The 22,249-nt window shown below is 43.8% G+C and overlaps 1 protein-coding gene across 4 annotated transcripts in view; it reads left to right on the top strand.

Moving 5' to 3' along the window:
- SLC22A16 (solute carrier family 22 member 16) overlaps positions 1-14,766 on the top strand; it is a 114,362-nt gene extending 99,596 nt beyond the window's left edge. For 3 of the 4 annotated variants that reach the window (XM_058430442.1, XM_058430446.1, XM_058430438.1), the window contains exons 5-8: positions 631-758; positions 3,506-3,615; positions 8,219-8,318; positions 14,368-14,766. In XM_058430442.1, coding sequence (XP_058286425.1) covers positions 631-758; positions 3,506-3,615; positions 8,219-8,318; positions 14,368-14,580 — 551 coding nt within the window. In that variant the 3' untranslated portion in view covers positions 14,581-14,766. Of the gene's footprint in view, positions 1-630; positions 759-3,505; positions 3,616-8,218; positions 8,319-14,073; positions 14,164-14,367 lie in introns of all 4 variants that reach the window. The other variant, XM_058430453.1, reaches the window with a different exon arrangement.
- Positions 14,767-22,249: the final 7,483 nt, after the last annotated feature.

Raw genomic sequence — 22,249 nt, 5'->3', positions numbered from 1 at the left:
GTTTATAGAAAGAGCCCGTCTTGACTTCAAACTCATTCTCTATGACAATTTGAGATGGTGCAGTATCCCTAGAACAGAGTGGCCAATGTAGGTGGGGTGGAGTGTGGATGCAGAAGCTTAGGAAGGCTAGAAGTTTAGATCTTCATGACATAGTTTTTTACTTTTGCCAAAGACATAAATTGTCAAAAAACTGGGCAATCTCATAAATACAAAAATGTTTCCAAAGACAAACACACATGGTTTTATATTATCTACCGTTTTGGATTTTTCACTAGTACTCTTGCAGACGGGTGCTTCTGCTCAATAGTTCTCTGCTGTGAAATTTTTGAACAAGTTTTTATCTCCTGAGACGGTTTGGGGCTGGTGGGAATTTGGGCTCTGGCTTTGTGCCATTTGCAGGTGCCAGGCGGATTATGAGCACTAGAGCATTTCACAGGAAACGCTCATCTTCACTGTAGTGAGTTTAAAAGTGGCGGGGCTGGCTGCCTGGCAGCAATTCTTAGAGAGTTTCTAAAGGCCCCGGAAGTGAGGAGAGGGCTGCTCATGCCTTTTGGGTAGTGGATTAGAAGGCGGGGTCCCCTTTTGCAGTCGGGTGCCTAGCCTTATAGAGCGCTGCTTGCTCAATGACAGGTGTAGTGGAAATTCCCGCCTACACCTTCGTGTGCATCGCCATGGACAAGGTCGGGAGGAGAACAGTCCTGGCCTACTCTCTTTTCTGCAGTGCACTGGCCTGTGGTGTCATTATGGTGATCCCCCAGGTGAGTTATCTTATGTTTTATTTAGGGAATTGTTAGTTATACTGTGACAGTTTGATGGGAAGAATTTAGCTTATTACAGTTAAATATGATGGTCAATTCAGAGTATGATTTGGACAGAGTATATAATATTTAAAAATATGTTTTCTTTAAAACATTCTTTTTCTGTTGTATAAGTAATATATGTTCATTTCAGAAAATTTAAGGAGAAAAACGTAAAAAAAATTGCCTAACCTGGGTGCAATGACTCACACTTAAAATCCCAGCAACTCAAGAGGCTGAGGGTAGGAGGATGGCTTGAGTTCAGGAGTTCAAGGCTGCAGTGAGCTCTGATCACTGCCACCGTACTCCAGCCTGGATGACAGAGTGAGACCTCATCTCAAAAAATAAAAAATAAAAAGTTCATAATCCTAATTCCCAGAGATGACCAGTATTGTGTTTTGTGAACGCAATAATCTTGTGTGAGGAAAGTCGATCACACCTTCCAGCATCATCATACTGAACATTCACTCATTTATTCATTCAACAAACATTTATCCACCATCTTTTATGTGCCAGGTGCTGGGAACACACAGTGCATCAAGTTTCTGTAAGTGTTAACGAGAGGGCATATGGCACCCGTGTGTACTCTTTTGTCTAGGGTGGTCGAGGATGGTGTGCCTCTCAGAGGAGGTGACATGTAATCAGAAACCTGAATGAGGGAGGCAGCCGTGGAGATATCTGAAGGATATGAGTTAGATATTCAAGACTGTTAGAGTTTCAGCACACTGTTTCTCATTGCAGGAGATTAGTAGTTTCCAATGTCTGGTATGCATCAACACCCCGAGGAGCTTGTTTTTAAAAACAGTTTCTTAGTGAGAAACACTACCCAGAAATTCCTGAAATGACTTTCACATTCCCATATTTTGGCAACTGCATCCCCATAAAATCCAGAAGTGCTTCCCCTCTTCCCAAAAAAGATGTTTTCAGACCTGTATTTTAATTCTTGATTTGCAAAATGTCACTATAACAGTACTTAAAATATATTAATGCTCTCCTGTGATTATATAATCATTGAGCAATAGTATATCAACATTTAGAGCAAAGCATTTTAAGTTTTGCATATCGTTTGAAATTTAATTTAAGCTAACGAGTGTCTTCCTTTTATAGTAGCACTTTACTTAATGATTAGGATCGGTGAGCCAAATATTTTATGTAACGAAATTTCCAGGTGATTGATACACAACTAATTGAATGCAATAAAACTACTCAGGACAAGGAGGTCTCTGCCAGTTTGAGAGACCTTCATCCACACCTTTAAAAAAGTAGTTTGCAGTGATGGTAGTTGAGTAGATGGCAGCTGCCTTTAAGTTGGTGAAGAGTTGGGCAACACCAGAACCTTGGAGTTCTACACTAATAGGGAAGATGAGAAAGAGGCTGATGGAGATTTCTAGAAATAGAGCATTAATCCACAACCACAAATCTCTCCCCTCCAATAATTTTTTCCCCAAGTGATAATGTCAACACAATACAAATACTAATTTAATTAACAATTGTTAATTAATTTAATTTACAATTATAATTAAGGTGACATTAGCTCTTTAATAGAGGCATCCCAGAATCTCAGTGACTTAACATAAAGGATGTTTGTTACCTGCTTGTAGAAAGTTCCATATATTTGTACCTAGTTGGCCAAAGTGGGAGTGGTGAGTGGGTGTTTGGGTCCATGGAGTCATTCAGGGATGCAGGCTGACAGAGGCACTGCCATCCTTAACACATCAGCCCCAAGGCCACCCTAGGTCTCAGCATCCAGCTGAGGGATGGGGGAGGAGGGAGATTTCGGAATATAGGGTGTCTTTGTTAGTTACCTTTGGAAGTGGAACACATTAGGGAGAATAAAAACTGAGGTGGAGATAAAGGTTTTGCCATTGAGGAATGTATCAGCTGCAAACAAATAAACAAATGAACAAAAAGTCTGTACTAATAGTTCAGTTACCACTTTCAAATTATTTTCTGAAGATAATTTATAAGCCAGGGATTACTGCCACAAAGGGCGCAATTTGTTTTGTTTGTTTTTTTTTTTAAGAAAAGTAAATAGATTAAATAGAGACAAGATCTCACTCTGTCACCCAAGCTGAAGTGCAGTGGTGTGATTATAGCTCTCCGTAATCTTGAACTCCTGGGCTCAAATGATCCTCCTGCCTTAGCTTCTCCAGTAGCTGGGACCACAGCCATGTACCATCACACACAGCTAATTTTTTTTGTTTTTCTGTAGAAATGGGGTCTTGCTATGTTGCCCTGGCTGGTCTAAAACTCTTGGCCTCAAGTGATTCTCCTGCCTCAGCCTCCTAAAGTGCTGGGATTACAGGTGTGAGCCATTGGGCCCGGCCCACAATTTGTTTGTGTGGCTCCTTGATTCATTTCGGCTAGATCAGTCCCAGAAGGAGTGGGGAAATTCTTGGTGCCACCAGCACTATCTGGGCATGTCTCCTTCCAAAACAGTCTTCCCAACTGGCTTTTATCACAGTTCAAACCCTCCAAAGTGGATGGGGAGGAGAGACACACTGAAACTTTCCTCTACATTTCGTAAAGATGGAAAGCTTTCTCAGACTGTGAGTAGAGTTCAATACATTTAAACAGAAAAATAAGGCTCTTCATTGTTCTGAAAAAATACTGAAGGAATTAGAATGTTTAAGTAATTATTTTAAAGATTTTATATTTTCCTTTAAAAATACTACTTGTGATGATCTATTCTGCTAAATTTTTTTCAGAAACATTATATTTTGGGTGTGGTGACAGCTATGGTTGGAAAATTTGCCATCGGGGCAGCGTTTGGCCTCATTTATCTTTATACAGCTGAACTGTATCCAACCATTGTAAGGTAAGGATGAATTAGTTTCTGGTTGTTTTCCTGTTACCTTTCACTTGTGTGTTGTTTCATTGTATTTGGCCTTTACACGTAAATGCTTCTTTTTCATAGAAGTTACCTGGATCTCTGAGATGGGAAAATGACATGCTGATACTCATTTTGAGTCTGAGGCTTTGTACCATATTAGTGAGGATATTGAACAAATTATTTTGAAATAACACTCTATTATTCCAAAAACATTTTAAGTTTCAAGTACCATAGACTTCCACTGAGTCTCTGTATTGACGCAAAGCTAATTTCTCAGGATGTGTCTCTCAATGTTCTGATGCCAATTGTGTTAGTCTGCATGGGCTGCTGTAACAATATACCACAGGCTGGGTGGCTTAAACAATAAAAATTTATTTTCTCACGGTACTGGAGGCTGGAAGTCCAAGAACAAGGTGTTGGCAGGTTTAGATTCTCCTGGGGCCTCTCTCCGTGGTCTTCAGGTGGCGCCCTCTTGCTACGTCCTCAAGGGGTCTTAACTCTGTGTGCACCGCTGATGTCCCTCCCTCTTCGTATAAGACAGCAGCCATATTGGATAGGGCCCCACCCTAACAGCCTCATTTTAACTTAATCATCTCTTTAAAGAACTTATCTACAAATACCATTGCATCATAAAGTACTAGGGGTTGAATCTTCAACACTTGAACTTTGGGAGGCACAACTCAGCCCATAACATCAGTAATCATTGGCTCCCTGAGATTACCTCATCTGGAGGTTCTCAAAGCTGGCAGCTCGTCAGAGTCATTGAGGCATTTCATAAAAAATACCAGTCTTGGGTCCTTACACCAGACCTGCTGGGTCAATCCAAGAATGACACTGGGGATTTTTTTTCTTTTTTCGAGATGGAGTCTCATTCTGTCACCTAGGCTGGATTGCAGTGGTGTGATCTCGGCTCACTGCAAGCTCCGCCTCCCAGATTCAAGCAATTCTCTTGCCTCAGCCTCTGGAGTAGCTGGGATTACACGTGCACGCCACTACACCTGGCTAATTTTTGTATTTTTAGTAGAGATGGGGTTTCACCATGTTGGTCAGGCTGGTCTTGAACTCCTGACCTCGTGATCTGCCAGCCTTGGCCTCCCAAAGTGTTGGGATTACAGGCATGAGCCACCGCGCCCAGCCGAGACTCAGGATTTTTAACAAGCTGCAGGTGACTCTTAGTTGCCACCCATTCCCCTCTTTGGGAATGTCTGATGTGATTCCCACTGATCTGGGAACCTCAGGGACTTTCAAGCTTTTAAAAAGCTTTTCCAAACACATTTTACTTGGAAACTCTTTATGTGGTGAAGAGGACAGAGGTCCTTTGTGGAAGCTCTGTTGGATACCTGGAATCCCCCCAGTGCTCCTGCATTCTTGCTCCAGGGGGCTGCAGCAGAACTTCCAGGCTTTAACAGTGCATCCTTTGTAAACCACAGTTCTTGTTGCAGGCCTCATGTCCAGATAAGACAGCTGAGACCAGGGAGATCAAGTACCTGGTGCAAGACACACAGCTGGGACCTCAGCTATAAAGGGAAGGGATCCTTTCTCTGATTCTCCATTGGATTTTTTTTTTTTTTTTTTTTTGAGACAGAGTCTCACTCTGTTTCCCAGGCTGGAGTGCGATGGTGTGATCTTGGCTTACTGCAACCTCTACCTCCCAGGTTCAAGCGATTCTCCTGCCTCAGCCTCCTGAGTAGCTGGGATTACAGGTGTGCACCACCATGCCCGGCTAATTTTTGTACTTTTAGTAGAGACAGGGTTTCACCATGTTGGCCAGGCTGGTCTTGAACTCCTGACCTCAAGTGATCCACCCTCCTTGGCCTCCCAAAGCTCTAGGATTACAGGTGTGAGCCACTGCACCTGGCCCATCAGACTTTTTGACTATTTTTTTTTTTTGCAAAATGATCCTGTATTCTGAAGTGTAAATAGTGATTAGGGTCACACTGCTGCCAAGAGACACTTGTCCCACAGATCTCCCTCTGTGAAATTCCGTAATAGTTGCCTATCTGCAGTCCTCCCTTAAATCCTCCAAGTGGCATTTTCCTAACACCTGCTTTATCAATAGAAGTTTTCATTTTCTAAGGGAAAAAATTTGTTAGTGAGCTTGGATAATTTCTTAGCCTATTAAAGACCCAATCTTAATGGCAACAAATAAACAAACAAGATATTAAGGTTTGTCACAGGAAACTTTTAAAAAAATCTAACTGCTTAGCTAGTGGGTTCATCCCTTTTAGGAGTATATTATTTGTCATGTGTTTCAAGTGTGAAAGGCAAGTGACTTTCTGTAGAGATAAGTCCATATAACACCAGCCCAGAGATGCCTCCTCCTTGTCTCCACAAACAGGAAGGATGTAGGACCTAGACAATCCATTAGTCAAGAGATAGCATAAATCCTTCCCTAGGAATTTTCCATGCCCACACACCTGCCTGCTGAAATGCTAGGGCAGGCAGCCCTGTGGACCAGGATGGGTAAGTACACTTGTGTTGGCTGTAGATAGATTAATGGATATCTAGATGGATGGACAGATGGATGGACGGACGGATGGATGGATGGATGGATGGATGGATGGATGGATGGATGGAAGAATGGATAGATAGAGTATGTACACACATATATCTAAGAAAAAAGTTTATCAGACTAATATGTGACCAGGGGTATAGAATAGCAGAGGAATAACTCCCTGCGTAATTGTCTATTAGCACAGTTGTCTGAGAGTAGAGTTTTTCTTCTTCCTCCATACTTCCCCTCTAGGTCACCCAGAGTGCTATTATTAGACCACTCTTGCAGTCTAATAATAAATACATCTTCTGTCCATTTTACAGGTTGTGGAACTGGAATTCACACAAGATTAGGATCATGGCCAAAGGCACCTGGCTAGTCAGTGACCCATGAGAACTCAGATCCACATCTTTTGGCCCTTTCTGTCACCCAGTGAAATACATGAGAATTTTTATGGGAGACAGGGCTCAACATTAGCGAGGGATGAGTTGCTAGCAGTAGAGCTTTAGTAGCAGAGGGGAAGAAGGTATTTTGGGGTAAGGGCTTCGTGGACTCTTCTCAGATCATATTGTGAAAGTGGCAGCCCTGTGCAGATGTACAGTAGCAGACAGGCAGAATAACAGATTACATTCTAGCACTTACAGGCTGACAATGATGGAGACTAGTTGAATGCAATAGAGAGTGAAGTTGCGTAATTGCCAACTTATGTTGTGGCTTTGGCTCCCTTGTGGCTGACCCAGGGAAGAAGCCACTCTACATCAGGGAGAATATCTTTGGCATGTCCTGTGGGACCCTTCTGGCCTCTCAGATGGATTTCTGCTCAGCCAGGAAAAGCTTCAGATTTTCCCAGTTCAGAATTCAGATTGGACCAGATCCATGCAGTGCCTGGCACGTGTTAGACTCTTGACACACATGTGCTGAGTGAATGTATGTTATACGCTAAGAAAGTGACAATCCAATCAAATAATGTCAATGTGCATTGCAATTATGAATATTATAGTATTTTTAAAGATCTTTTCTTTGTTGGCTTGATTGTTGGTTTACAACCACAGGTACATGACCTCAAAAAAATCCAATATGTAAATATTTAATACAGGAAATCTTTAACCTACTCTATGAGCTCCCTAAACACCCTAACACTGCATGCAAAACTTTACTTATGTACGATTTCTTTCTCAGAAGAATGCCATACTTTTTATCAGTTCACTATAAATGTGTGTGACCCAGAAAAGATGAGGCACCATTAATTTATAGAGGTACCTACTCACATAAAAGGACAGTCTTTCCTTACTAACATTCTGTACATTTTCTCTAAGTAACCTTTAAAGAAAAGCACATTAAGATATTCCTTGACTCTAAAAAGTTGAAATAGAATAGTCCACAGGTATACAGATACTTTGTTCTCTCAAATTCCCACTCCCTACCTGAAACAAATTCCTGCTCTAGAAGACCTTATTATTCTTAATGGTAGGCTGGATCAATACACATAAGGGCCTCACCTGCACAGCAGATGAAGAATGGCTTGCCTCCACAATCCTACCTTTTTTTGTCTTGAATTATATGCGTGCTTCTATACCCCACTGTTTCACACAATGTAGGTATTGTGATTCTTGAAAAATTTAAGTAAAATTATTTTCAAGCTTACATTTTTTTTACGGTCATGTGTTGCTTAATGATGGGCACACGTTCTGGGAAATGCATCCTTTGGTGATTCTGTGGTTGTCAGAACATCATAGAGTGAACTTACACAAACCTAGATGGCCCAGCCTACTACACATCCAGGCTGTGTGGCACAGCTTATTCCTCCTCGGCTGTGACCTTCCACAGCATGTTACTGCACTGAATACTGCAGGCAGTCGTAACACAATGGTAAGTATTTGTGTATCTAAACACATTGAAAGATAGAACAAGGGAAGTAAAAATGTACTATTACAATCTTGCGGGGCCGCCGCGGTTGACGGAAATGTTGTAATGTGCTGCCTGACAGCCCTTATCCTCGTTGGGGAGGGTGGGAAAGGAGCTGCAGGAAGCAGGTCCCTCAATCCCTGGGTCACTTGTGCCTTACTTGTCTCGGCCTCTCTCCTCTGTTTCCAGGTCACTGGCTGTGGGAAGCGGCAGCATGGTGTGTCGCCTGGCCAGCATCCTGGCGCCGTTCTCCGTGGACCTCAGCAGCGTTTGGATCTTCATACCACAGGTGTGCTTCGGTTTGCAGACCCTTCCCAAGGGGGCACGGAGGCAGTTTCTAATTGTCTATTAGCGACTTCTCTATTGTTATTTATTGAAAGCCAGTACATCATTTCCTAATGGGGTTTGTAGAAACAACCCCATTACCAACAGCTCGCCAATCGGTGAGTAGGGTGGTGGCTGCTGTGCGATTGGCCATTGGTGGCCTTACACCACCGCTGAGCTGTTCATTACAACTCTGCCTGCCACAAAAGGGAATGTCCTCACCCTTCCCTGGAAGCCAGGCCTGGGGAAGGGAGAGCTCCGGTCTCTGTCCTCCTCAGGGCATCTGCCCCCACCCCCTGGCCCGGCTTTGCCTCTGTGTTCCCACTGAGTGCCTGCTGGACAAGGCGAATTCTGGGGGCTGCCTGCTCCAAAAAGATTCTGTGATGCCTAATGGAGAGCGTTAGGAACCCATGGTTCTCAGTTGACCCGAACCTGAGGGGCTCCAGCAGTGTGAGCCATTTGCCTGGCTTCAAAGAGTGAGAGCAGGGACGCTTAGTTTGCAGATCCTCAGGTAGGGGCTGAGAGGCCGGGAAGGCACGTGAGCACCGCTGCACCTGGCTTTAGTGGACTCTTCTGCTCAGGAAGAAGATGCGGGATGTGGGGAGGGCAGGTGTGACTTGCTGGCCCACAGCCCCTCCCTCTCCCTCCCCTCCAGTGCCTCCTTTCTCTTTTCTGATTGCCCCTTAGACTCAGGCTGCAGGATTCCCTCCCGGCCTCCTCCCCGCCCCCTGCATGCATCACCTCTCCTCCCGGCTGCAGGCGCGGGTTTCCTCCAGCCTCATGGACGACATTCTCCCTGGATGTCTCACCACAAACTCAATGTCTCCCAAGTAGAACTGGCCGGTGACACCTGTCTCCCGCTTTTGGTTAAGGATAGGTCAGTGGCCTCAAGCATGACACTGTGGCATCGGCTTCTTATTCGTACTGTTCTTTCATCACCAAATCCTCACATTCTCCTTCAAAACCACCCCTGCATGCCTGGCTCCAGTGCCTCCCAGTCTTCTCCTTGCGCTTCATCCCACACCCTGTCTGGGTAGCATAGAAGGCACCATGGCCATGACGCAGTGCCCCTGTCAGCTTCAGAATAGAAGTCCAAACTCAGCTGATATCCAGGGCCTTTTCCGATTGACCCCCTGCCCACCTCCCCTGTTCTGTTCCTCATGCAGCTTCCCCTCTTCTCCACACTCAGCCCCACTGCAAGCCTTCCCCTCTCTTCCCTGTCCTCACCCCACCTCCTCCCCTTCCATGCCACTGCCCAAATGTCTCCTCCAAAGACAGCGCTCCTCTCATGTATCTGTTAAGTAGCCTTCCAGGTAGCCGCTTTCCAGGAGGCCAGCCAGATCTAGTGACCCCGCCTCTCCTTTTTCTCAAGCATGTCTGTACAGCATTTAGCGGGTGCCTCTTTCAGTTGCTGTCGCAGTGTGGCTTTATGATTTGCGTGTGTGCCTTCATCGCCCCAGTCAGGCTGTTGTGCTTTGCAGAGCAGGACATTTTGCATCCCCACAGCTGGGCCTAGCCAAGAGTTTCCCTCAGCTTATGTGCCATCCATGCTGTCATTCACCTACTATTTTAAATCAAATAGATTGACTTTTGGAAATTAGCTCTGTCCTAAACAATATCAGTGAGGTCATGGGTGTTATACTAATTATGTGTTTTTCTAAAAGACACTGACATAATCTCACAAGTAATAAAACAGTGCTTGGTATCCCCCGGAGTTGCCTTGTACACACAGCAGGTACACATACAGCTCTTCGGGAATCTCTGGCTTGGCATGAGTGTCTCCCTCGTCCCCGGGGCAGGCGCTCAGTAAAGTGCTTGGATGTGCCATTGGGGTGTTAGATCCCAGCCACTTTCTCAGGCTGACTCTGAGGTTAAGAAACCATATGGGCTGTGTGGGAGGTGTTTTGGGGGAGTCTACCACCCTTTTTAGGTCAGGAACTTTTCTAGAAGAATCTCCTTTGTGCTAGCACTTGTTTTCCTTATTTTTTTTTCGAAAAAGATAAAATGAAAAAGTGTTTATTAAAATAAGAAGTTGAAACATGCAAATATAAAACAGATAAATTTATAAAAGGTAATTACCAGAAATAAAACCAAATAAATATATTTTTAATGGATATCTGTAAGGCTCAATTAAGGACTACGGACTCAGAAGGGCTCTCTAATTTTATTTAACAGATATTTAAACAAGCTCCTTTTATTTTTATTATTCTTCTGAGACAGAGTCTTGCTCTGTTGACCAGGCGGGAGTGCAGTGGTCTGATCCCGGCTCACTGCAACCTCCACCTCCCAGGTTCAAGCGATTCTCCTGCCTCAGCCTCCCAAGAAGCTGGGACTACAGGCATGTGCCACCAAGGCTGGCTAATTTTTTAAATATTTTTTAGTAGAGACAGGGTTTCACTATGTTGGCCAAGCTGGTCTCGAACTCCTGACCTCAGGTAATCTGCCAATCTCGGCCTCCCAAAGTGCTGGGATTACAGGCATAAACTACCATGCCCTGCCTAAACAAGCTCTTTTTGAAAATGCTTTACAAAAATTAGTCTTCATATAATGCAGATACTGTTGTTCTCTCCATTTTACAGATGAGGAGACTGATGGACAGAAAGTAATTATTAGCCCAGGGTCACACACCTTAAAGGTGACAGCTGGGATTTGAACCCAAATACCATGCTCTCTTGCCTTTTACACAAGGTCCAACAAACTCTGTACAAAAGCGAGCACAGAGCAGTCAGCTCCTTGTCCAGCCTGGCCATGAGTGGCCCGTCCCTTCTCTAAGACAGGCTCTGGCCACAGGATGTGGTGTATATTTGTGGAAGTAGTCTGTGAATGTGCTTCCTTTGGATCTAAGGAGTATTACCTATTGTTTGTAATGAGTCAAAAAAAATGATCAAATTTCCCATTAAACTTGTTTATGGATGTCAAACTGCCTGGGGAGCCAGTGTTTTCGTTTTGAGAAATGAAAACTCTGATCTGGAAGATGTTTGTATTTTCTCTTTTGAAAACAGGCACATGAAAAATCACTCGTTCTGATGCTTTTATTATTAACCATTATTTTCTAGTAATCTAAAAAAGGACACGTAATTAGCTTTTTGTGTGCTCATTAACTCATCTGGCAATCGTTGACTGAGTGTTGGTTTTCAACTAGCCACCCTGCTAGGTGCTAAGGAGCAGATGAAAGAAATAGCCTGTCTTGACAGATGTCCAGTCTAGTGGGAAGGGCAGGAGAGCAAACCATCACCAGCCCTGAAGAGAAGGGCTGGAGTGGGGAAATGCCAGGTACGGTGATTTAAGAGATACAACAGCAGTAATGATGGAACATTAAGAAACATCTTGTTTTTCAATATATAATAGCAGTAGGGCAGATGCGGTGGCTCACACTTGTAATCCCACACTTTGGGAGGCCAGGGGTTCAGGACCAGCCTGGCCAATATGGCGACACCCCGTCTCTACTAAAAATACAAATATCAGCCGGGTGTGGTGGTGCGTGCCTGTAGTCCCAGCTACTCGGGAGGCTGAGGCAGGAGAATTGCTTGAACCCGACTGCCTGACTAGTCTTACTACCAAGCTAAGAATATATATATATGCAGTAATGAGAGCTTACATGTATTGGCTACTACTGCAGCCAGGCACTGTTCTAAGCGCCTTTTGCATAATATTTAATTTCATCCTCTCAACAGTTGTTTGCAACAGATACTATCCTTTCATCCATTTTACAGAAAAGGACTCTGAGGAGCAGAGAGGTTAAGTAACTTGCCCAAAGCCACACAGGTAGCAGGTGGCAAGTACCCAGGCAATGTGGGTATGGAGATTATAAAAGGGTCAAGAACATTTCTTTTTTCTTTTCCTTTTCTTTTCTTTTCTTTTTTTTTTTTTTTTTGAGACTGGGTCTCACTCTGTCACTGAGGTTGGAGTGCAGTGGTGGAATCTTGGCTCAATGCAACCTCTGCCTCCTGGGCTCTAGCGATTCTCCCACTTCAGCCTCCCAAGTAGCTGGGACCACAGGCATGTGCCACCACACCCTGCTAATTTTTATATTTTTCATAGAGAGTGTCACCATATTGCCCAGGCTGGTCTCGAACTCCTGACCTCACGTGATCCGCCAGCCTCCCAAAGTGCTGGGATTACAAATGTAAGCCACTGCACCCAGCCTTTGAGAACTTTTTTTTTTTTTTGAGACGGAGTTTCACTCTTGTCGCCCAGGCTGGAGTTTGGTGGCACAATCTTGGCTCACTGCAACCTCCGCCTCCTGGGTTCAAGCAATTCTCGTGCCTCAGCCTCCCAAGTAGCTAGGATTACAGGCATGTGCCACCTCGCCTGGCTAATTTTGTAATTTTAGTAGAGACAGAGTTTCACCCTATTGGCCAGGCTGGTCTTGAACTCCTGACCTCAGGTGATCCACCCACCTCAAGCCTCCCGAAATACTGGCGTTATAGTCGTGAGCCACCATGCCTGGCCCTTTGAGAGCTTTTCTTTTTGCCAAGGGAAAATAGCCAGCAGAAAGGAAAAGATCAAAAATATGTGAGGAGGTTGGACGATGGATGGAGGGAGATCTCTGAGGAGTAGGTGAGAGGCGATGGGGTCTGGAGAGCGTGAAAGGATCCGCCTGGCCGGGAGGAGGGAGGGGTGGGAAAGGGGGGACTTATTTCGAAGTTTGTTTGGGGTTTGGGGGGTTGTGGGGAGCTGGTCAGGGGAGCAGGAGTGAGGAGGAGGTGGAGAGGTATGATTTGTTTCCTGCCTGACTAGTCTTACTACCAAGCTAAGAAGAAAAATTCCATTCTATTCTGGATCCTCCATTTGATTCTATTTTGCTTTTAGACTTACTCAGTGTTTTTCAGACCCTGACTTAGGGCTCTTTTGGGTTTCTAGATCATTGGATATACTTGCCATGTCTTGAGAGACCAGAAAACGTCTTTAAAATTCCTTTGGAATGTCACTTGAAATTCTGCTACTGCGTCTGGGTTAAGCTTACTCATATATTTCTAAGAATTAGGTTATCAGTGCTCTGCAAAACAAAATAAAAAACTGCCTTCCCAGGTCTCGTCTGTTATGGATGTGATCTGGCATCACTTCACACTTGCTCTATGTATTTTATGATTCTCATTCTCAGAGGCTATAAACATACCAAGTGCGTAGATTTGTCAGAAAACCCATATCTTAATTTATTTTTATAGGGTCTTTCCAGCAAATATATTTTGCTAAAGGAGTTTAAATTAAGTAAGGACAGATTGTGTTTTTACGGATTGTATAGAGATTTAGCTCTGTTAATAAAAACCACCCAGCATCTTCATGACGATAAACAGGTAATAGATATGCAGACTTTAATTTTTAATGTGACCTGCATTTTTCAAAGCAAACGCCTTGGCGCTAGTCTAAAAGGCTGCCTTTTATGTGCCAAAATCCGGAAAATAAAGAAATCACACCGAACTGTATAGGAAATTATATGGATCCCTGCCCCATAAAGTAGCAATTTGTTTTCACTGCCTTTGTTTAGCTTCCCCCAAATTCCGTAGATTCTGGTTGATTGAAACCTGTTTTCATTCATTCATTCGCTATCATTTACTGAACTCTGATAGTGTACTGATTATTGGGGCAGGGACAGGGTTGACTAAGACAGTCGCTGCTTGGCATGTCCTGACCCAGGGCTCAGTTGCTTGTCACCTCCACAAGACTCCGGGGTCTGGAAAGATGGGGCAAGCAAGGGTCTTTTTTCTTTCTGACCACAGTTCCTAGGACAGCACCTTCAGGAGTAATAATGCAGGCAGTAGCTGGCAATTGAGGAGGCACTCCACAGTGGGTCATGAAGGAATGAATGAGTGAGTAATGAGATTAAGCCTCGTTGATGAGGAAAAGAACTCGAAGTCCAGCACAAGTAACCAAAGGTCTCACCGAGTAATCACAGTGACAACTGTTATGTCAAATTCAATTCCATTACCCTCTGAAAACAGTTAGGAAATTCTATTCTCCGAAGGATGCGTTCCTTTCTTGATGTGTCACTTATTATTTTTAATTCCTTCTAGTTGTTTGTTGGGACTATGGCCCTCCTGAGTGGAGTGTTAACACTAAAGCTTCCAGAAACCCTTGGGAAACAGCTAGCAACTACTTGGGAGGAGGCTGCAAAACTGGAGGCAGAGAGTGAAAGCAATTCAAGCAAATTACTTCCCACAACTAATAATAGTGGGCTGGAAAAAACAGAAGCGATTACCCCCAGGGATTCTGGTCTTGGTGAATAAATGTGCCATGCATGCTGTCTAGCACCTGAAATATTATTTACCCTGATGCCTTTGTATTAGAGGAATCTTATTCTCATCTCCCATATGTTGTTTGTATGTCTTTTTAATAAATTTTGTAAGAAAATTTTAAAGCAAATGTGTTATAAAAGAAATAAAAACTAAGAAGAAAATTCTCAGCTTTAAAAACTGCTTTCTTATTGCTGCAAAATATTTTTCACCATTTGTTTTTCTATGTAGTTGATTCTCAACCTTTCCCCACCACCCCCCTACCATGTGCATGCCAGAGGGAGTTCACCTATTTCTTTTCTTTTCTTTTTTTTTTTTTTTTAAGATGGAGTCTCTCTCTGTCACCCAGGCTGGTGTGCAGTGGCGCGATCTCGGCTCACTGCAAGCTCTGCCTCCCGGGTTCCTACCATTCTCCTGCCTCAGGCTCCCGGAGTTCACCTATTTCTATCCACGCCAGTGCCACCCCTCCATGGCTTCCCAAAAGAAGGGGCATGTGAGAATGCATTTCTTTTGACAAAGCTCCTTGCAGATTCTATTTCTGATATTATTTTCCCCTCTTATGAGAATCGTAGCTCTGAAAACAAGTCTTATTCAGAAATGCCCTCTCAAAAAATGCTTGCCTTCACAATTAAACCATAAAAAATCAGAGCTACAAAAATGATGTCTTGCTTCCCAGAACCTTGAGCCAAGAAGGCTTGAATGTGCAGACGGTTGTGCTTGTGTTTGGTTCAGATAAGGGACACACACCTGCCAGGGTCCAAGAGTGAGCTTTCTAGTCTGGTATTCTTATTTTTCCCAAATTTACCAAATTCTCCCTGTAAGTCTTCTTTACAGCCCAGAGAGGCTGTGACTTTTTAACCCACTGCGAACTTTTTCAGTTGGCAGATCATCCAGGAAACTGACTTTAAGTACCATTGTTGCCATTGTAAAAATGTCTGTAAGTATTCTTGCCTTTAAAAAAATAATTTACATGAAGATTTTACTCTTTTTTTTACTATACATTTTTTCCCAACTCTACTTAAAACCATAGTCTTTCAAAAACATTAATATCCTGGACACTTCAACTGCAAATTATGTCATCATCTTATCTGTGGAAGAATGCATTTCAGATTTATAGTCAGTTTCCCATAGGTTTTGGGTTTTTCCTTACTGTGGTTTCATCATAAGTTCATTATTATTTTGTTGCTCTGGAGATTTTGCTGTTAGGTATGTCTTATATCCTGCATTTGAATTGGTGAAACATTAGCATTATCTGCAGAAGAAAGTAAAAGAAGTCAGTTATATAGATGTTGTGAGTTTAAAAAGCATTGTCAAGGGGGAAAAAAAGGAGGGATTTAACCTGAATTATTGATTATTCATATGAGTTTAGTTTCCTGGGTAATTGCTTAGTTCTTCACTTGGTCTTTCCATTAAGAAAGAAAAAATAAAGCCAAAAACTTTTCTTCCTTTATAAAAGAAAATAACATATATAGGAGTTTATGAAGAAAAAGGAGGAAGACATTTCTTGAACCTTTCCCTTATTTCTTATTTTGTCTCCTTTTTCTTTTCCCTCAGCCTATTTTTCTACTGCCATTAAAATTTTTCCTCTTAGTTAACATTTGATACTTTCTTTCTTTCCTTTTTTGAGACAAGGTCTGGCTCTATCCCCCAGGCTGGAATGCAGTGGGCTCACTGCAACTTCCGCCTCCTGGGCTCAAGCAATCCTCCCACCTCAACCTCCCGAATAGCTAGGACTGCAGGCACCTGCCATCATGTCCAGCTAATTTTTGTATTTTTTGTAGGATTTGTATTTTTTGACAGGATTTCACCATGTTGCTCAGGCTAGTCTCAAACTCCTCAGCTCATGCAATCCACCAGTCTTGGCCTCTTAAAGTGCTGGGATTACACAGGTGGGAGACACCACGCCTGGCAACACTTTCTTGACTTTACTTTTATATTCTGTTAGTTTGCTAAGGTGATCATAGCAAAATACCACAGACTGAGTGGCTTAAACAAGAGAAATTATTTCTTCACAGTTCTGAAGGCTGGAAGCTCCAGATCATGCTGCCGGCACGGTTGGTTTCCTCTGACACTTCTCAGGCTAACACCTGGTTGCCCTCCTGCTGTCTTTTAACATGGTCATCTATTTGTGTATACACACTGCTGGCTGGTATCTTTCCCTCTTCTTTTAAGGCCATCAGTCATATTGGACTAGGGCTCCACTCCAATGACCTCATTTTAACTTAATCACCATTTGAAGATCTCATCTCCATATATGGTTGCATTCTGAGGGTTGAGATTTCAACATATGAATCTTGAGGCATTTCTTTACATTTTTATTGCCCACTGTCTTTGTCAGTATGTGCAACCTTCTGATTTTATACTTGGAAAATGGTGATGGTCTATAATAGTTGGAACCTAATCATAACACGTCCGATCTGTCTCTGATTGCAAATATTTCAAGGAGTACTTTACCATAGCATTACAATGAACAGAGAACAAACCACACACAAGTAGGTAAACTTCAGATAGGTGACCTTGTTTCTCAGTTCTGTGTCACTGAGGTTAATGCACTAACTTGACTTTGACAGGCTGCGAAGTGTGAGAGGCAATGGAAGCCTGGAAATAAAAAAGCCCTGACTATAAGCATTCCTGCTTAAGCAAACCAATCTCTCTTTACCTCCATCTTCTCATTTGGAAATTCAGGATTATCATACAATGTCCCTCTGGGAATGGGAATATTGAATGAAATAATATATCAACACCATTTAACGCCACTCTGCACAGCCCCGACATTTTACAAGGCTATTTGTCCATTCACTGTATGCGACTCCACCCTCATTAGGTGTCCTGCCCAGTCTTGGTCTTGGCCAGTGGGCATGGGGGCCCCATCTATCAGTGCTCCACATGTGTCGCTGTCCTGATTGTGCCCTACCACACACCGTTGTCCTCCCTTGTGGACTCTGCAGTTTAGCTACCTGGAGATACTTCTGCAGTTTCCCTTGTGCTCCAGTGGTTAGTTTCGGTCCATGATAGCTGCAGGGAAGACTCACTGAAGCTAATGACGCATAAACTTCAGACTCCTTCAGTTGGACAGGCTCCTGTGATGGAGCTTAGTAATGGGTCCACTTGGACATAAGCTTTCACAGAATTTTGTACATTTTGCAAAAGTAAGATCTAGTCACTACAATCAGCTGAGACCACCATCTTCCACTTGGTTTTCCCTTCTATCACATTCCTCCTCTGTCAGATGTTATCAAAGTGGTCACAGGCATTCTTTTCTTTTGTGATCTTGTAATTTTTTTCCTCTAAAGAGGGCTCTTGAAACTGTACAAACTTCAGACCCCACAAAAGCTGAATCTGTCCCCTGAATCACTGTTAAAAGGTATGTTGTTAGGGAGGTTTATACTCAAAATATGCTCTGAATGTGGAGGACCCACCTGTGCCTTTCTCTCACCTATCAAAATGTAAGAAAAATACTAATGAAAAAGGTAGGCCAAGGGGTACTTAAAATATATGGTGAAAAGAATTTTCTTTTTTTTTTTTTTTTTTTTTTTTTGTCACCCAGGCTGGAGTGCAGTGGCGCAATCTCGGCTCACTGCAAGCTCCGCCTCCCGGGTTCACGCCATTCTCCTGCCTCAGCCTCTCCGAGTAGCTGGGACTACAGGCGCCCGCCACCACGCCTGGCTAATTTTTTGTACTTTTTTTTTTTTTTTAGTAGAGACGGGGTTTCACCGTGGTCTCGATTTCCTGACCTCGTGATCCGCCCGCCTCGGCCTCCCAAAGTGCTGGGATTACAAGCGTGAGCCACCGCGCCCGGCCGAAGAGGAGTATTTTCTTATCGAAGATGGTAAAGCTGACTATGGCAGCCAATGTCTTTGGAAACTTCCCCCAACAGAATGTCTGGAAGTTTCGATGTTTGTTGTTTTGCCTGAATTTGCCAGAAGTCAGTGATGGCTGCTGTTTTTATGTCTGAAGTCTACAGTGCACCAACATTTCACTGGCAACTGCTTGTTCTCTAAGTAGACTCTTTTTAAATTCCTGGCCTCTCTCTGGGCTCACCCATGCCAGTTGGTGTCAGCCGTTCTGCTGGAATTGAGGATCTGAAGAACATCTTAAGCAATTCTTGGGTAAAAGAGCCACTGTCAGAGATTTTATCTGTAGGAACAAGTTGGGGGAGCAGGTGGTCAGCATGCTACCTGATTCTTGATTAGTTAGCAGTTTCAGGGGAGCAGGTCAAAAGTACACCAACCCACCCTGGTCAATGTCTAACTAGAAGTCTCCCTAAAGCCTGGCTTATAATCTCATTAACCCCATGAGGACAATTGCACTGTCCTACTTCCCTGCCCCAAACTGCTGTACACATGGGAATCCCTGGCCCCTGAGCCTGGTAACTACAATAGTCTTCTGAAGAATGCAGGCTTAGGTTCTGCATTTACTGGCCACGGACACACCAGCAAGGCTAACACCCTGCAAGCCAGGAACACCCACGGAGAGCACAGCAGGAGGGGGAGGGTGTCTAGAGAGACCCCAAATGTGCTGCGGAGATGAGTCCCTGGGGACCTCTGCAGCCCAAGCTTAAAAGTCTCCGAGAAGCGTTGGGAAGATGATGAAGCCCAGCTCCCCTGCAGTCTCAGGGAGATCACGTCAACTTTTCGGACTCCAACCACTCACCTGGAAAACAACACTAGATTCTCCCCAGGTGGTTCCTGAGGTCCCTTTTAGAAATCACCCTTAATGATACCTAAATCAGTTTTCCCATCCATTTTCTGAAGGGCCCTTCACTTAAGTCATAGTGCTACAGCTCTGCGTTTAAAAAAAAAAAAAAAAGGATTTATTAGTCCTATCTGTATAGACTGCACTACTACAGAGAAGGTTTCTTTCTGGGTTTCATTTCTGAGTATGTCCTCCTCTTCTTGCTTTTCAGGAAAACATAGAGTCCTAACCTGGGCGGCGGGGAGAAAGCCTTCTCAGATCTCTTCCGTGGCTCCCATTACTTTTTGAACACAGTCTTGCATCCTAGCCAGATTTCCAGCACTTTCACACCCTGGTCTTGCACAAACCTCCCCATGAACCCCCCACTCTTTCCTCAGCTCATTTTGAACTTCTTGCCTCTGAGGCTTTGTCTCTCCAGAGATTTTTCTCCCTTCTCTTCTTTGTCCATCAAAATCCCACTGATTGTTCGGGGCCTTCCTCACTTCCCATTTATGCTCCTGGACTGGCCACTTGGGTCCACTGTACTCTCTCTCCTGATCCTTCACAACACCTGCAGTATGTGCTGTTAGAGGACAGTCTTACTCTGCCTTGTTTCCCTTCTTGAGGGAGCAAACATCTCAGAAGTTCTTAAATCTTTTATAGTTCTTGCAGTATGTCTTGGACAAAGTGACTGCTCCATAAATGTTTGTTGATTGATTTTCATAGTAGGAGCTCAATAAAATATGTATACCACCTGTGATACTGGGAGCTATGTATTTGGTCTTCATTCACATTTCCTCACATATAGCTCCTAAAACTCTTGGAATCTCCAGAGTGATAACAGTGTCTTTTGTATGCTAATGAGATATCTGGTGGCTGGAGCCCTGTAGTAAGCTTCAGGATAGGAGCTGGTCATCTGGAAATGACAAGACATGATTAGAGAGTGGGGACTTTCAGCCCTCTCCCCAACCTCTAGGGAGAAGGGGTTGAAGGTTAAGTTGGCCACTAGTGGCCAATGTTTTAACCATCATGTCTACATAATAAAGCTTTCATTTAAAAAAAAGAAAGCAAAACACAAGACAGTGTTTAGGGAGCTTCCAGATGGCTGAATATGTGGAAGTTCCTGGAGGTTGTGCCCCCAGAGAGGGCACGGGAGCTCCTTGCCCCTTCCCACATGCCTAGCCCTGGCCCTCTCTTCCATATGGCTCTTCATCTGTATCCTTTGTAATATCCATATTAATAAATGGGTAAAGGTAAGCAAAGTGTTCTTTTGAGTTCTGGAGCCACTCTAGCAAATTGAACCATTATTAATTGAACCTGAAAAGGGGCTTGTACGGACCCCGATTTATAGCCCATCAGTCAGAAACCCACAACCTGGGGCTTGTGATTGGCATCCAAAGTAGCGTAAGTCTTGTGGGGCTGAGCCCTCAACCTGTGGGATCTAACACTGTCTCTAGGTAGCTGGTGTCAGAATTGAATTGAATTAGAAGACATGCAGCTAAAGTGTCTGCTAGGGAATCTGCAGAATGGGATGCTTGGTGTGTAGCGAGACAACCCCCACACACCTGGTCACAGAAAGTGTTCTGTATTCAGTGACTGTGACAGTATTGAGCATAGCCAGAGAAAAAGCTGCTTTTCCCCACCACCCCCGCACCGGCCCTCAGACCACCTTACAAAGAATTGTACATATCTCAACTTATCAGAGACCTACGACAACTTGCAAGGGATTCTTAGTTCATTCCCAGTTTTCAGATGGGCAATCCAACTCAGAAGTCAGGTGATTTGCTCAAGGTAAAAATGCAGGTCTCTTGACACCAAAAGTTTGTGCTTTGGTTAAGAGCTTGAGCTTTGGCCGGGCACAGTGGCTCAAGCCTGTAATCCCAGCACTTTGGGAGGCCGAGGCAGGCTGTCCTGATAACATGGTGAAACCCCGTCTCTTTAAAATACAAAAAATTAGCAAGGGGTGGGCTGTAGTCCAGTATAGAAAAAAAAAAGAGCTTGAGCCTTGACGTCAGATATCCAGACTGGATTTTACCATTTAAGAGACCCTGGGCCCTTCCTTACTGTCTTAGAGCCTCAATTTACTCATATACAGAATGGGGATAGTGATAATAGTACCTACTTCATAGGGTGGTTGTGATACATGATCTCATACATGTGTCTAGCACACGGTTAATGCTAAATATACATTATCGAAAATATTATTGTCACTAATTTGACACATCACACTGCCTCTCTGGAAACAAACTTGTTAACTGTGCCTCATGCCTAGAGCTCAGTAGACACTCATCAAATATTGAATCCCTTCTTTGAATATGTGGGCTAAAGCAGGGATCCCAAATCGTCAGGCCACAAACCACTACTAGTCCGTGGCCTGTTAGGAACTGGCCTCACAGCAGGAAGTGAGCCATGAGTAAGCAAGCGAAGCTTTGTCTTCATTTACAGCCACTCCCTATCATTTGCATTAATGCCTGAGCTCTGCCTCTTGTCAGATCAGCTGAGGCACTAGATTCTTATAGGAGCGCAAACCCTACTGTAAACTGCGCACACGAGGGATCTAGTTTACGTGCTCTTTATGAGAATCTAATGCCTGATTATCTGTCGCTGCCTCCCATTACTTTGGGAGAAAACCATCTAGTTGCAGGAAAACAAGCTCAGGGCTCCCACTAATTCTACATTATGTTGAGTTGTATAATTTTTCATTATATATTACAACATAATAATAATAAAAATAAAGTGCACAATAAATGTAACGCGCTTGAATCATCCTGAAACCATCTCCCCATCCACAGTCTGTGGGAAAATTGTCTTCCACGAAACCAGCCCCTGGTGCCTAAAAGGCTGGGGACTGCTGGGCTAAAGAATCATGTGGTTCTATCCTAGATTATCTTCTGAATAGTGTTTCCAGCTCCAATCAATCAACAACATTAGTCAGCCCTCACCCCCTTCTTCCTGCTTCCCCCACCAGCTGACCCAGCAGAGCCAGGCA

The sequence above is a fragment of the Hylobates moloch genome, unplaced genomic scaffold (assembly GCF_009828535.3).
Source record: "Hylobates moloch isolate HMO894 unplaced genomic scaffold, HMol_V3 SCAFFOLD_2, whole genome shotgun sequence".
Lineage (NCBI taxonomy): Eukaryota > Metazoa > Chordata > Mammalia > Primates > Hylobatidae > Hylobates > Hylobates moloch.
The sequence above is the reverse complement of the archived record's forward strand: the minus strand, read 5'-3'. Positions and strand labels throughout refer to the sequence as shown.